Raw genomic sequence first — 16,311 nt, forward strand, 5'->3', positions numbered from 1 at the left:
AACCAAAACCCAAAATATTTCCCTCCAACTTTTATAATGGATCCTCTTCATCCAGCCCCCCACCTCCATTCTCTAAAAAAGCAGCTTAATGTCTAGGCAGATTAAACATAGATCCCTCTCCCCAGAGTCCTGCACAGCACTTCTGGCTACTGGGCCTAAAGGAGTTGGTCCTATTCCACCCCCTCCTTCCCTAGTCTGGCCTCACCAGAAGACTCTCTCCCCCACCCTCCTCAATACCACTTGTAAGTCCATCAGAAGGGTGGACAATTATATGCAACTGAGAATGAATCCCTTCCCAGTGTTCTCTTCATTTAATCTCGCTCCAAAATTTCCTCAGCAAACCTTCTGATCCTAAGTTTATCTAGAGTATTTGTCAGATCTGACCTTGAGCTTTGCGAAACATCACAGGAAGTTTTAAAAAGCTCCACTTAAGCAATTTATTATCAAGGCCTTTGTATATCTGTCCAGCAAAAAGTGCAAACTTTTAGGGCTGGCATATTAAAGAGTTAAAACTATTCTTCCAAACACAGCAACATTAAATAAAGAAAAATCCCAACTGAATCCAAACTATAATAAGCTACAAACCTTTTAATTCCATTGCCTGGTTTGGTTGATGACTTTTGCCAATTACCAAATCCAAACTAGTGATAAATGATATTTCCTACCTTGGCCACTACATTTAACTCTGCAACAACTGTCCTTCCGCCTGCCTGTTCCCAAAGACCTTCATGTTCTTGGGATTACAACACAAATTCACGTTCTTCACGAGGAGAAGCATAATCTGTCACTTTACCATCTAAAACCAGGAGCTAACATGAGGAATCAAGGAAGTAAAATGAAGAGAATTCCAGAGGCCAGCCTGAGTCTGAGCACAGCACAGGGTTAAAGGAAACCATTTCATAAGATCAAATGTGGAGAAGTAGCAGGAGCAAAGAGGAAAAAATCAGTTACATAAAGTCCAATTGTACTCACTGTTTCCTTATTGGGAAGCAGCTCCTTTCTAATTCTGAAGAAGTTCTTGCCGTACTGCCTGAGCCCCTTAACGAAGCGTTTCTGTGACAAAAAGAAACAACAAATGGGATATAAAAACCAAAAACAAAACAGGATGTCAGCAAAGCAAAGATATCTACCATCAGCAGAATAACAACCACACCAGTCTCAGCCAGGGAATAGAGGGGGACGCTAGGGCAGCACAGGGGAGGGACTCACCGGCCAGGGCAGGGCAGGGCAGGGCCCGGCGCCTCCAGCACAACCCCAGCCCCACACCCCACACCGGGCAGCGCTTCTAAGAAAAGGCTAAGACGCAGCCTGTCCCCTCTGCCACCAGACAGCCTGGGGCACGAAGGTATCAAGAAATATGCTCCATGTTTTAGTAAAAAAGCACAACTGCTTTCCCACCTGAGAACCAGGCTTCCCAGAAGTGCGGGACAGAGGGAAAGAGACCAACCCTAAGACTCTTCCCCGAAGCTTAAAAGGCCCCCTCCCTCAGTCCAAGGAACCCACCAGGATGGCACGGATACCGCCCACTGGGAGCCGAGTCCCGGCCGGCCTGCCCTGTACCTCCGTCATTAAAAGCCCCTCGGAGCCACCAAATGAAGAATCGGCACCCCTTCCTTCCTCCCGCCGCCCCCTGCCGCCCCCCTCCATTTTTGGAGCAGCCCCAGACTCGTCCCCAGGCCCAGCCCGCAGACTTTCACTTCGTCCCATTGCTCCCGACTCCCCGATCCCACCTCGGGGCTCCGACCCCGGCAGCCACAGGTAAGCGCACGGGCCGCGGTGGCGAGGGGCCGCCGCTTGTCACCCGGCTCTGGCTCCACAAAGCGCAGGGCGGAGCAGTGGCGGGCGGCTCGGCGTGTGACCGCGGCGGGGCCGCGCGGCGCGGGGCTGGGGGCGCGGGGCTGGGGCCGCCGCCGCCGCCGGGGGAGGAGGCTGGAGCGCGGCGCGCAGAGCCCGGCGCGGCCGCGGGTGGCTGCAAAAGGCGGCCTGGATCGCCGCCGGCCCGTGCTCCGGCCCCGGCCCCGCCTCCGGCCAGAGCCCCGGGGCCCGGCGCTGGAGACTCGGCATCCTCCTCCCCAACCAGAGCAGCAAAGCGCAGAAACTTCCTCCTACCTCGGCGAGCGGGGAGAGGGCGCCCGTGGGGCCCAGGCCCTTGCCGGGCTGCTCAGGCTCCAGCCCACGCTCCCGGCGGACAGGGTCGGCAGCACGCGGGCCACACGTCCACTGCCCCCGCCCCGGGACCCCTGCTGCGCAATGGGGGGGCAGGCCCCGGTGACCTCCGTGCTCCCTTCCGGCCTGCGACTGTGGGCGGCCACTCCACCAGGCCCAGGCATTAGCCTGCTCTTCGCAGGGCGCCGCCGTTTCGTTTCGTTTCACAACTAAATCACAGCGGAAGCTTCCCAACCAGTAAGTCACCTGCCCACCAGGAAGAGGGGCCCTCCCACTCCCAGTGTTTGAGACCGGCCAGGTAAATTCAGTGAAGGGTCAGACTTGGCCTGCAAGTCCGGTCTGCAGTTTCCTACTGGACGCTTTGCTCTTCTGGATTTTACCCCTTTAAAAATATGACTCATCATTGTCCGTGTTCAATGTAATTCCTATAGTTCGAAGGAGAAATCTGTTAAGGTACAAGAAAGCAATTTCTGCTCTGTTCTGAAGGGGCGTGACCTCTGCTGCTTGACACAAGTATCCTTCATGTGAGCAACAGGCATCCTGGGCTCGGTGCACCTGGCCTATCCTCAAGAGTGAGAGGGGAAAGAGAAGGCCCTGCCCTCAAGGAGCTCCAGTCCAGCCAGGCAGGCATGGCAGGTAAACAGATCAGTCTTGGGGCCTGCAGGAAAAGCAGCAGAGGAACAAAGGGTGGCTGGTGGGTGGAGCTAGGAGGAAGAAGCAACTTCCTCTGCCTGTTGGTGTCTTAAAGGCAGTGAGGAAGAAGGGCCGGAGCCTGCCAGGTGGGCTCTAGCAGGGCTTGGAACAGAGAAGTCAGCCAGGAACAGAATACAGAAAATCCTGGGAACTACAAGAAGGACAGGGTGTGCAGGAAAAAGTGCCAGCAGGTAAGACTGAGGGGGCAGGCAAAGATCAAGTTGCAGGGAGACTTTCAGGCTATGTGGAAGAGTGGCAGTCCTGACTGCAGCCAGCAGAAACACAGAACTATGAGCTTTCCTTGAAAGGACTGGATGAGGACTGCTTCAGGGGCAGTGTGGCCTAAGCACAGATTAGGGACAGCCCAGTTAAAGAGTCTGGTGACACAGCCCAGGAGAGAGACACATACATTACCTCCATTCTCAGAACTCTTGCTTCTTAATCCATTCTTTAAGTATGTGGGTATTTATTGAGCACCTAGCACCTCCAAGGAGTTTTTAAAAAATGATATAGATAGCCAAAGACCATTTTTAACAGGTAAGATAAACGTGTGAAGTCATTAAGAATACTCTGAGACGTTAGCCAGCCACGCACAGAACAGTCAGGCACAGCCCATCAGGGCAGGAGGGTAAGAGGGTCAGAGTGAGTGGTCTGCGGCTGGACGGAGAAGGATGGGCACCATGGAGGGGATGGAGCGGGGTCTGGAGGGCCCTCCCTGGAGGACAGAGGCAGAGGCTGGGAGGTGGGTTGTGGGAGGCAGAGTTCACCTGCAATTGAGGAGGGTGATCTGGCAGACCATGAAACGCCATGCAATCTGAACATGGGCTTGACTGCCAAGTGACGTACAACAGGTGGGCTCAAAGTGGCCACACGGTGGAGGCAGCATGTGCAAAAAACGGGTTCTGAGACATCAGAGAATCAGATTTGGACAAGTGAGTGCAGATCCTGTTTCTTCTATTTATTATCATGTAATCCTGTGAACATCATTCAACTGAGAGTCACTGGACACCTACTGTACACTGGAAGCCTCATACATACTAGTTCAAACTCCGCACAACCTAAGAAGCAAGTACTATTAATATCCCCATTTTACAGAAAAAGACGCTGAGGCCAGAATTCAAACTAAGCCCCCCAAATCCATGCACTTCAATGCCACACTCTCTGTAAAATGCAGGTAAGAGTCTACAGTGGTCACCTTTTGCTGACATGGTATCATTACCTGTAACTCTGTGCTTTCCTCTTTGACTCCAAATCAAATCACCAAGTCCTCAGTATTCTTCCTAAGAAAGGTCTCTCAATGCCCTTCTTTCTTGCCCATGCTAATGCTAGTGCCAGGCCAGGCCTTTATCCCTCCATCAAGCCATTTACAAGCCACTGCCAAGGAATTTTCAAAGCTACAGATTTTTTCGTTAGTCCCATACCATCTTGCCCCATCCCCTCCTTAACAGTAGCACTGTGACCTTCGTAGGATGGTGCTTCCACACCTTAGCCCTGAATTCAAGGCCCTCCAGGACCCTATCCCTACCTTTCCAACCATATGTCCAGGAGTACCAACTGGCCTACACTGGGACCTTTTTATGAACACCAGAATGTGAATAAGATACCTCCAGGTTCACCTCAAATCCCTCCACTGCAAAATGTAACTTCCCTGACCATTCCCTCTCATTTATTTATTTGTATAAGGCCTGGTTGACCCACAAAGTCCACAAACTCTGAAAAGATAGGAATTGTATCTTCTACCACTTCACCTGGTTCATATACCCTAATTCTCTACCCAACATGCAACCTGTAAATGTTGGCATCTCCCCAAAGCTTTGTTCTAGACTTTCTGCTCTCCAGACTCCCTCCTAATATGATCTGCATTGATCCCTGGGCTCTAAATAGCTACCAAAATTCTCACCAGTATTTCCAAGGCTAAATCTATGGTCTAAGTCACTGGTAACATTTAATGGAATGTCCCACAGCATTCTCAAACTAATTACTTACAGAAACGTGAATCTGGTGTCTGGTATAAACACAGACCACCATAGTCATCAAGCACTGCAAAGCACCCATGGCCCCACTTACAAAAAAAAAAGAAAGTAAAAGCTTCATGTGGCCTGTACTGTTACTTCTCTATGGAAAGCCACAAGGCCTCAAAACCAGCAAAACACCTGCTTCTCAGAGACCAGCCTGTACCTTGTGGTTTACCAGAAATGTAGAGTAGCCTTGAAAATTGAAACAAAGACAACCACTTATCACTATCAATAGTTGAACTGTGTCAATGTGTCAGATAGGTTAGTGAGGCAGCAGCCTCCTTTCCCTCTATGCATTAATCTCTCTTCAAATGAAGACCTTGAAGTTTTAAAAACCTTCATTTAATAATGAACACTATCAACTTATATATAAAAAGGTGCTATAAGCCCTGAATCAAAGTCAATGGACATAGTCAACAGTCTTCTGGTAGTTGAGCTGGAATTGAACATTTCCACTGCTGAAATTCAAGGCCTCATGAGTGGTGACTATGTCCTTTAGCTTTTCTGTCCATCAGAGTATACAGATATCAGAATACTATGATGCCAAGGGCGAAGGAAGAAGAATGTGTTCATTTAAAAGGCAGTAAGGGCCAACCATGGTGGCTGATGCCTATAATCCTCGCATCTTGGAAGGCTGAGGAGGGAGGATTCCTTAAGGCCAGCAGTTCCAGACCAGCCTAAGTAAGAATGAGACCTTGTCTCTATAAAAAAAATAGAAAAATTAGTCAAGTGTGGTAGCACATACTCATATCCCCAGCTACTTGGGAGGCTGAGGCAAGAGGATCGCTTGAGCCCAGGAGTTTGAGGTTGCTGTGAGCTATAATGCTGCTGCTGCACTCTGGCCAAGGCGACAGAGGGAGACTCTGTCTCAAACAAACAAACGAATAAATAAAAGGAATGAGTCACTCTGGCTTAGCCCCTGCTACCAGGGCAGAGTGCTGGCATGCCGCCCAGCTGCTTCCTCTGGTGCTGTTGTTGCCTGCCCAACCTGTGTGCTCCTTAAACACAAAACAAGTCCTTTTCTGTTTCTGTGTCCCCAGAGCCAGTGAGACATACATATGTAAATACATATTTACAGACCTATTTGTATGTATATTTATCACAAGGAGATTGCTATTTGCTTTGTGTTACAATTTAGCTTGTACTAATTGTACTCCAGTTTTTAGGCAAATTGTTAACAGAGTTCCACTACTTAGCTGTGGGTAGATAATCATCAAGTTTTAAAACTTAAATAATGAACATATCAACTTATAAATTCCTAGTAGAGAAAATTTAACTTCTCGCTTTAAAAAGGGAGTTACCTAGAACTCAGTATTACTAAACTTGAGTTTTAATCAAATCTGGAAAGCTCTATTTCTCTCTCTCTCTCTTTTTTTTTTGTAGAGACAGGGTCTCACTTTATGGCCCTCGGTAGAGTGCCGTGGCCTCACACAGCTCACAGCAACCTCCAACTCCTGGGCTTAAGCGATTCTCGAGTAGCTGGGACTACAGGCGCCCACCACAACACCCCGGCTATTGTCTCTCTCTTTTTTTAGACAGAGTCTTACTCTGTTGCCCAGGCTAGATACAGTGTTGTGGCATTCTCATAGCTCACAGCAACCTCAAACTCCTGGGCTATCGTCTTGCCTTAGCCTCTGAGTAGCTGGGATTACGAGTGCCCATCACAATGCCTGGCTAATTTTTCTGTTTTTAGAGAGACAGGGTCTTGCTCTTGCTCAGTCAGGCTGGTCTCAAACTCCTGAGCTCAGGCCATCCACCCACCTAGGCATCCCAGAGTGCTAGGATTACAAGCATGAGCCACTGCCCCTGGCCTCTATTTTTCATTTTTGGTAGAGTGGAAAGAACACAGGTTCAAATTCAGAAGTCCTGGGATCTAAGTCTGCTTCTCCTGTTCCACAAAGGAAATTTTGACAAAGCTGTTTAGACGTACCCACTTTTGAAACAGGTTGACACTTAACAGGAATAAAAATAATCAGGCCAAAATGCAGTAACAGTATCTCTTAACTATTAACCTGTTCTTAATTCCTTGTGCTACTGCTGAGCCCGCCCTAGCTGCAAGCCCCCAAGCCCTTTGCCTGCAGGCAAGAGATGCCTCACAGGCCTGCCCAGATGCTGGTCCTCCTCTTACACTCCAGGTGGTAGAAGGCCTGGTGCAAGCAACTTCCCCATTTGTACTAATGAGTACAAATAGCAGAAACTTCCACATGCATCATGATATGTAAAGAGTAAACTAGGCAACACCAAACACGGCTACACCGAGCACTACAATGTGCCAGGCACTGTCTTCAAGACTCTACATGTGCTGACATGTTTAATCACGAAAACCTTAGCAGGCAGAGGGTACTACTATTCCATTTTACAGATGGGTAGGCTCAGTGCCTATAGCTCAGCGGCGAGGGTGCCAGCCACATATACTGGAGCTGGTGGGTTTGAACCCAGCCCAGGTCTGCCAGACAACCATTTTACAGATGGGAAAACTAACCGTGGATGTCACCAAATCTTTGAAACAGGGTGAGAGGGTCAAGAGTGACAAGTATAAACAACTGGGGAGACTTGGGACTGTGGTGGGGTCTTGGAATGGAGACAAGGGTGCAGATTAGGAATGCAATGGCATGTCTGTTGCCTGTGTTTACATTTCAAGATACTGTTTTCCCCCAAACCCAAAAGTGGACAGATAGTGCTGGGCTGACAGTGAAGTGCGCTATGTGCTTTGTCCGGCTGTGAGATGCCCAGCATGGCTCGTCCTAGTGCTGTCCCAGGCACTGGATCTGACCCCTGCCTGCAGTAGGGCAGAGAGCTGCAGAGAGGGGGCTAAGCCACAAAAACAGCAAAAAGATACCTCTGCATTAACCCCTGGCTGAGCGCTTTCAAAATTAACTCCCTCTGGTGAATTTTAACTAGTGTGTCACAGTCAGAAACTCACTGTGACTTCTGAAAAGCGACATGTACTCGATCCTCTTACATAACTGTTTGGAAAACACTGTGGTATTAAAATGATTCCTACTGTGAAAATGGCTCCTTCTGCTCTACCCTGTTTTCTGCAAAAAGTTTTATGTTAATAACTTACTGGTTCTCGGGGGACTGAAGAGCAGGCCTATCTGCAGGTAAGCCACTACAGCTCCCCGCACAGAGACACAGGCCGGGAGTAAGAGATCTGTGGCTCTGCAGAGCCTGGAAGGCTCGGAGCAGCAGAAGCAGATCAGAGGCGTGTCCTAAATGTGGTCCTATGTTATGGAGGGGGCGGAATGAAAACAGAAATATGGTACCAGGCAGAAGAAACACAACATTTATACTACACGATGCCTTCCTATTTGGCAGCAGCTCTGACAGACCACTGGATGAGAATCTTTTGCATTTCAACCATATGATCCTTACAGATTCCTATCACCCCACACCTAAAACACTTTTCCTTCTGGAGGTGACTGTTGATGCGGCTTTGAGATGTGGTGTATTTAACACATTACTGAAAGGGTGACCTAAGGTATTACTTCTTCAGTAAACAGCGCCAGAACCAATTTACCTGGGAGGAGACTTGCCAACAAGCCATGGTGGGCATTTCCAAAATTTCCAATATATGCTGTGCTGCTCCTGATTTCTGACTCCAATTTAAATATACTTTGCATTTACTAGTGTTATTTCAGGGTAACTAGTTAATAGTTTAATTAAACTAGTTACAGGTAAAAAGACAGCAAATGGGACCATTTAAAATAATGATTCTAAATCTCTCTCTAGAACTGACACTTTGCCGGAGCTCAGACTTGAACCTGCACTCTATATTCAGAGTAACATCCCTTGGACATCATAACCTCAATATGGACACGGATGGGTCCACAAAGCAGCCCAGTCATCAGCCCAGAGAAAGAACCGAAATATTTTAGTGCTTCTCAAGTTCCTCAGGCTCTCAGGCCTCTGTGCAGAGTGGGAGTAGTGGTGGCAGTAACACATGTAGACTGTCACAATTTGCTGTCCCAGATAGGTGTCTCAGGGCCCATTCTACAGATAAAGAGGAGGAAGCTTAGGTAAATCAAATACCCTGCCCCAACCCAGTCACAGCCAGGGTCAGGTGCAACAACAAAAGCCGGGCTAACAGTAACTCACAGAGGCGTGCTTAGTAGAGTGCATGTGAGGCACTAAGGGCTTCTGAGTGGTCACTCATGCCTTACCGGTGACCCAGGGCTACATGGAGAAGGTCCCTCCAGGCACGCCCCCTTCTTCCTAACTCCCACTGAGGAGCAGGCCTGTCCCTCTCCCCCTGCTATTGGCACAGGGAAGACTTCTTGCCGTGTCCACTGCCTGCACGTCCCTTAAACATCTTCCTACACAGCCCTCCCCGTTCTCTTTATCTAAAAAGCTTTTCCTCAAACACTGAATTCTTACAAAGTATATTCACCTACACTCTCATTGGGTAATAAATCCTCTCATAAATGTCCTGTCCACCTCACAGCCTCTAGGGCCCAATCTGGTCCTCAGAGTGCCTAGTGAAGAGCAGCCAGGCAATGTGATGCCTGTGGAATGGATGTTGGTTTGGGGCCTGGCGTTTCCCCCAAAACACAAATACATGTTTGGTGGGATGAAAACACAATTTCTGATTACTGTTACATATATATAGGTTTTCTTATATAAGTATATAAGATATATATATTTATATGTCATATATACATATATGTATTTTTTTTTTTTTAGGAAGAGTGGAGAAGTAAATGAGACTTCAAAATAGAATTAAATCCTTGGGAGTCTAGGTGGAGAAAACATTCTTTTGTATCTATTCACATCAGAAATTAAAGGGTTACACATACTTGAAAGGAAATTTCAAACACAAATACCCAAACTTAAACTCTTAAAACAGAGGGAGATGTCAGAAAGCGTGTGCTCCACATCCACATCCCTGGTGTTGGTCACCGTCCCTCTCTCAGGGCTTCCGTTTCCCTGGGTGTCCGGGGCGCATCAGGGACTCTTCCACCTTCAGGGGCTCACTTGCCAAGCAAGCCCTTAAGGTCCCCAGCAATGGGGACCAAGGGTCCAAGGCTGAGGCAGGGCAGCCTCAGTCCTGCACAGAGATGAGAAGACAGGTAAACTCCTTCCAAAAACAGATCCTGTTATGCATGATACGTCATGTCAACTGTCTTGGGTACCTTTAATATTGAATAAACTCTAGTTTTAACAAAAAGGACTCATTTCTTAGCCTTGTCCCCAAAGATTCTATGATACTTAGGAGCCCAAATCCAAGCTCCCTGGCTAATAGTTCTCCCTGGGGTCAACATGGCGACTGTTCAGCTATCACAGAGAAATAATACCAGGGTGCACTTTCCTCTTCTTTCCAACTTTCCTCTTTTCCAGAGGCCTGAGAACTAGGAAGGGAAGTCTGATCTGATCCTGCCCAATTCTTCTACCTTCCTCGATTCATAAGTATCACGACAATGGCCAGACTGTGAGTGACAGAAAATGCCAGTTCCTTTGGAGTCTGAGGCCAGCAGTCCTTACTTCCCCACCAACCCCTCTGATGACGGGCCTGGAAATGCCAGCCACCCATCTCCTGCTGCATCGGGACTAAGAGTAGAACCAGAACATATCAGAGCTCGAAGGCAGCTTTAAAATATCTAAGCTGATCAGAACTCTCCTTTTACAGATGAGAACCATACATGATCTAAATCGAATTAAACAAGTTAAAACGCATGTGCCCACAAAATCTTCACATTTGTGACAAACTATTTTCTAGAGGGGGCCACCCGGATGCAGAGCCCCTTCCACATGCTGCTCTTGCGATGTGGTGACAGCACTCCTCCACTGACAGGAGGGCCTCTGTTTCCTCCTCTTGAGCCGGGGTAGACCTTTGCATCAATAACCGTCTTAACCAACAGAATACAACAGAAATGAAAACAGCTGACTTCTGAGGCTACATCAGAAAAGGCAACCCAGCGTCTGCTTGGCTCTCCCTCTTTGGGTATTTGGGGCCTGGAACTGCCAGATTAAACAATATGGCTACCCTGAAGATACTACGTTGGAGTGACATCTAGGGATAGAGAGATGGCTCAGAAGCCCCTGCTGTTCTAGTCCACACATGTGTGTGAATCTTCCTAGCCCAGACCTGTGAGTAAAGAAGCCTTCACAAGCCTCCGGTCCCACCCATTACCTGAGGGCAACCTCTTGAAAACCCCCCAGTCCCACCCACTATCTGAGGGCAACCTCAACCTCTTGAAAACCCCTCCAAGTCAGAAGTGCACAGCTGAGCTATTCCTAAATTCTGGTCTCACAGAAACTGTGAGAAATAATGGTTATCATTGTTTTTAGCTGTGATAATTTTTATTTACAAGGGTAATTTTTTATGTAGAAATAGAGAATAACAGGTTAAGACCAGGCACCAGGGCTCATGCCTATAATCCTACCATTCTAGGATGCCAAGGTAGCTGTATTGCCTGAACTCAGGGGTTTAGGACCAGCCTAAGCAAGAGCAAGACCTCCACCTCTACTAAAGAACAAAAAAACTAGCTGGGCATTGTGTTGGGCACCTATAGACCCAAGCTACTTGGGAGGTTAAGACAAGAGGATCACTTGAGCCCAAGAGACCGAGGATGCTGTGAGCTATGACATGTAGCCCAGGCAACAGAATGAGACTCAGTCTCAAAAAAAAAAAAAAAAAAAAACAAAACCAGGTTTATTACTAAAACTACTTAAAACGTTAACCTCAACATTAAAATAGTGGTTTTTTTAATTGTTGTTTTTTGTTTTGAGACAGAGCCTCAAGCTGTCGCTCTGGGTAGAGTGCCGTAGCGTTACAGCTCACAGCAACCTCCAACTCCTGGGCTTAAGCGATTCTCTTGCCTCAGCCTCAGTCCCAGTACAGGCTCCCACCACAACGCCCAGCTATTTTTTGGTTGTAGTTGTCATGTTGTTTGGCAGGCCTGGGCTGGATTTGAACCTGCCATCCTCAGTGTATGTGGCTGATGCCTTAGCCGCTTGAGCTACCAGCGCTGAGCCAAGCTAGCTATTAATTTAAATGAACAAATAAGCAGCCTTCCAATTATACTTCTTCAGACAATGTGTGTGCCCCGTCACTCTAGGCAACTTTTATCTGCTTTAACACTTAGCTCTCATCATCATTCATGATATGATGACATGCCATGACATGTCACTGAACATCTGAGAGAAGGAGCTTTGATTTGTTCACAATTCCAAGTACCTAGAGTAGCACCTGACAACATATGACAGGTGAATGATAGTTATGAGCTCAATGAACACAGGAATATATCCAGAGGTGGTCTGCCTCAGTCTCCCCACAGGGCTACCTGACCCCTCATCATTTGCTCTCCAGCTTGATTCAGCATCTTCTGATACAGATTCACTATTAAGTTTCTAACTCTCTAATTACTACCAACAAAACCATTACATGTTCTCAGTTCAGATCCACTAAAGCAGTGGTTCTCAACCTTCCTAATGTGGCGGCCCTTTAATACAGTTCCTGTGGGTCACGACCCACAAGTTGAGAACCACTGCACTAAAGGTACCAAGCTGTTCCCTCTGTGATGCTAGCTCATCACCCAGAGAACATCTGGTGATTTCTTTTGTCAATATACCTGCATGCTAAGAACCCTTCCTAGCACTCTGGGAGGCCGAGGTAGGTAGATTGCTTGAGTTTCAGAGTTCAGAAAAGCCTCTGCAAGAGCAAGACCCTGTCTCTACTAAAAATAGAAAAATTAGCCAGGGGTCATGGCAGGCGCCTACAGTCCTAGCTACTCAGAGGAGGCTGAGGTAGGAGGATCACGTGAGGCCAAGAGATTGACACTGCAGTGAGCTATGATGACGCCACAGCACTCTATCCAGAACAACAGAGGAAGACTCTGTGTCAAAAAATAATATATAAATAAACCAGAAAATAAAAACACTTTCCAGGAGGTCTCAAACATCAAATAAAAGTTACTCCACTTTTCATTCAAAAACCAGTAGGAAAATGGCTTCATGTTGATGGTTTAAGTTGTAACTGCGCCAACTGGCAAAGGCCATTGAGCTATCCTATATATCTCTGTCAATGTCTCTATGAATTGAGATGATTATGTTGACCCCACAGAAGTCCTTTCATTATTGCAGTCCTGACAAAAAGTATTGCCACTGGGTATAGAAAAGCATGCATCAATGCACTTTCAAGCAGTAGCATTAACAGATGTAGAAATTCTCCAGCTAAATACCTCTTTCTAACTATGGATGGCTATACAGCAACACCCAAATTAAAAACAACCCAGCGTTAATAACAGAACCCAAACAGGCAATAGAGGCTCCTTCTCTCCCTGCCATATCCCCCTACAGTCTCCACATAAATGCCCCTGTAAAGTGACTCACTATAAAGTTCACCTTCCAATGCCAAAGCAGATCTCAGCACAGGAGGAAAGAGGTATAAGCTAAAGAAAGAACTGTGGCTTCTCTATGAGCTAGAAGGGAACAAAAAAGACGGAAGAAATCTTTAGTAAGGAAGCCTTTTGTAAAAATTATAATTCAAAGACTACATTGGTGACTGCAAAATAAAAAGAGAGTCTGAGCCCAAAATGTGAGCTAAATACGTGAGTTTTAATTTTCTAATCCCCGTATTTTAAAAAGAAACAGATAAAATTAATTTTAGTATTTTATTTAACTCAACAGATCCAAAATACAGTAGAACTTCCATAGTTGACGACTTCCCTGCATGGATCACCGCCTCAAGTTGACCTTATTTTCATAGACTGGACATGCACCACACATACGTATCAGTACAGAAGCCTAGTTCCTTATGTCGACCAGTTTATTACAGTCCCTTGGGTGGTCAACTTACAGAAATTCTACTACCTAATCCTTTTAACATATAATCAATGTAAAAATCATTAATAGAATATTTTATGTTTTTTTTCCCCCACTCAGTCTTTGAAATTCAGTGTGCATTTTACACTGACAGCCATCTCTACTTGGATTAACACATTTCAGTGGCTTGTGGCCACTGTACTGGAAAGCACAAGTCTAGAATAATCCTGACTTCTTTCTTGTAAAACATTAAAACACCCAAAGCATTGAAAGTTTTCTATTAGGGAAGTAAAATAATTATATTGTTAAGAGTTATGGACAGTAATATTATACATTCCTATGACAAATAAAATCATTTAAATGAAGTAAAACCTATCTTTCAAGAGAACTGAACTAAACCCATAAACGGAGGCCCTGTGCTTTGGCTCCTGTCATAAAAGGGGCTCCTGGACTTTGCTTCCCCTTCATGACAACATGACCTGGAACCGGGCTCCTCATGTAACTCTGTTCACTTAAAGAATGACTGCAAAAAAGAGAGGAAAATCAATTATCTCTTTAGGAAATGTAGCCCAGGATGGGAGTGGAGGGAGTATTTCAGTAACAAAAGCCAAACCTCAGTCATAAGGCAGACAGATTCCCATCTAACCAGTGGGCATTATTGTCTTTCTATTAGGGCACCTTGCTTGGTCTCACACTCACCCCATACAGGAGGGCTATCATGTTCAACAGAGTCCCTCCAGGGAGGATCCCTAGATTAGACACTGGTAATGGGCCCAGCCAGAAGGCTGCTCTGCTGGCTTTTGTTTGGAACAATAGTTGCTCCCATGATACCGACTCTTGATGAAAATATTGGTATTATAATGGGGAGCATGAACACAGCTATGTGTAAATTACACACACAGATTAGATCTGTATATTTATAAGGAGTACAAACATACTAATGGTGCATTTACATATACAGTTGGATACACTGGGCTACATGCTGAGTGGAGTCTGAGTTCAAAAGTATTCCCTTAAAATTTTACAAGAGGAAATGCTCAGGTTGCTGCTAAATCAGGCTGAGACTCATCTGCTCCCTGAATTCTTCCAGAAAGAGAGTCTTCCTCCCCTTCATCTGCAATACTGGAAAAATTATTTGAGACTCTATGAAGGGGAAACCTAATAAAAGAGCTGTTATATCTTACTTTTTTAAAGTAAAATAAATCAATATACGATTATTTCCAGTTTAAAGGATGAATACATGTAAAGAGCAAGGCCTACTAAAATACCTGTTAAAATAGCATGTAGTAAGGTAGACTCTTTTTTTGATTTTTAAAAATGTTGAGACAGACTTTTTAGTGCAGTTTTAGGTTCATAGCAAATCTGAGCTAAAAGTACAGAGATTTCTCATATACTTGAGTCTTTGGGGTTTTTTTTTTTTTAAGCTACTTTTGAAAAATAGGGAGAAGAGCAATCAGCATTTTATGCTCATTGTATTAAATCAAGAATACAGCTTTGAGGAAAGCTATGTTGTGGTCCCACACTTGATTCTATTAAGACCTTGCAGTTGGCGGCACTCATAGCTCAGAAGGCAGGGGGCCAGCCACATACACCAAGGGTGGTGGGTTCCAACCCCGCCTGGGCCAGCTAAAAAACAAACAAACAATGATAACTGCAACAACAAAAATAGCCAGGCGTTGTGGCAAGTGCCTGTAGTCCCAGCTACTTGGGAGGCTTAGGCAAGAGTTAAGCCCAAGAGTTTGAAGTTGCTGTGACTCCACGGCACTCTACCCAGGGCGACAGCTTGAGACTCTGTCTCAAAACAAAAAACAAAAAACAAAAAAACCTTGCAGTTGACTTCAGGGAAGCCACTAACATTCCCTGGGCCTGAGTTTTTTATGGAAAGATGGCATCCCAAGTACCACAATTTATCGCAAAAAGCACTAACTTTTAAAATGTTGAGTGTTCCAGTAAGATAAAGAGGAAAAAAAGGTAATGATCCAAAACTAAGTAAAAATATTAACCTATACATATTTGGATAGACACATAACAGCAACCTCATTTTAAGGCCCCAATTTTATTCTTTAAATTTTTTGCAACAAAAATCTTCCAAATGATATTCTTTCTTTTTTATTTTTTCTTGATATGGTCTCTAAAAACTCCTGGTTTAAAAAAGAAAGGGGAAAAGGGGGGGCCCATTTCTGAGGCTTGGGTTTACCATGCTTACAGTTCCACCAATAAATCATGTCCCAATCTGGGCTTAGAAAAGCAATGGCCATGGTTTCATTGCTCCAGCCCCAGGTTGCCAGGCAACCAGCACAAGGGGGAAGTCTGAGAACCGCTGACAGATAGCCAAGTGGCTGAAACAACAGACTTCTCTCTGTCAAAAACGTGTTTCAGAGAGCCACTTGCCCACCTCTGCTCTTTGCTAAACACTACATGATTGTAAAATCAAAATCAAAAGGCCACTGTAATAAAAACACACTTCCTGGTCAATTACTAATTGTTCAAAAGCTGCGGGGAGGCCCAGATCACTGGGTGTATGGCAACAGAAATGTGATACTGTAAATGAGATAAAGTCAGCAGCATGTGAGAAACCCGATCTAAATGCGGCTCTGGAGCTGCAATTCAGGGAGCTGGTGCTGGAGGAAATCGCTGCTCAGGAAAGCACCAGGAAGAAAATAATGAATGTTAA

The 16,311-nt window shown here is 45.9% G+C and overlaps 1 protein-coding gene across 7 annotated transcripts in view; it reads right to left on the reverse strand.

Moving 5' to 3' along the window:
* The window catches only part of RERE (arginine-glutamic acid dipeptide repeats), a 413,923-nt gene that overhangs the window by 62,910 nt on the left and 334,702 nt on the right, over window positions 1-16,311 (reverse strand). For all 7 annotated transcript variants that reach the window (XM_053575354.1, XM_053575356.1, XM_053575353.1 and 4 more), the window contains one exon: window positions 973-1,053. In XM_053575354.1, coding sequence (XP_053431329.1) covers window positions 973-1,053 — 81 coding nt within the window. The remainder of the gene's footprint in view (window positions 1-972; window positions 1,054-16,311) is intronic.

Source organism: Nycticebus coucang, chromosome 22, assembly GCF_027406575.1.
Source record: "Nycticebus coucang isolate mNycCou1 chromosome 22, mNycCou1.pri, whole genome shotgun sequence".
Classification (NCBI taxonomy): domain Eukaryota; kingdom Metazoa; phylum Chordata; class Mammalia; order Primates; family Lorisidae; genus Nycticebus; species Nycticebus coucang.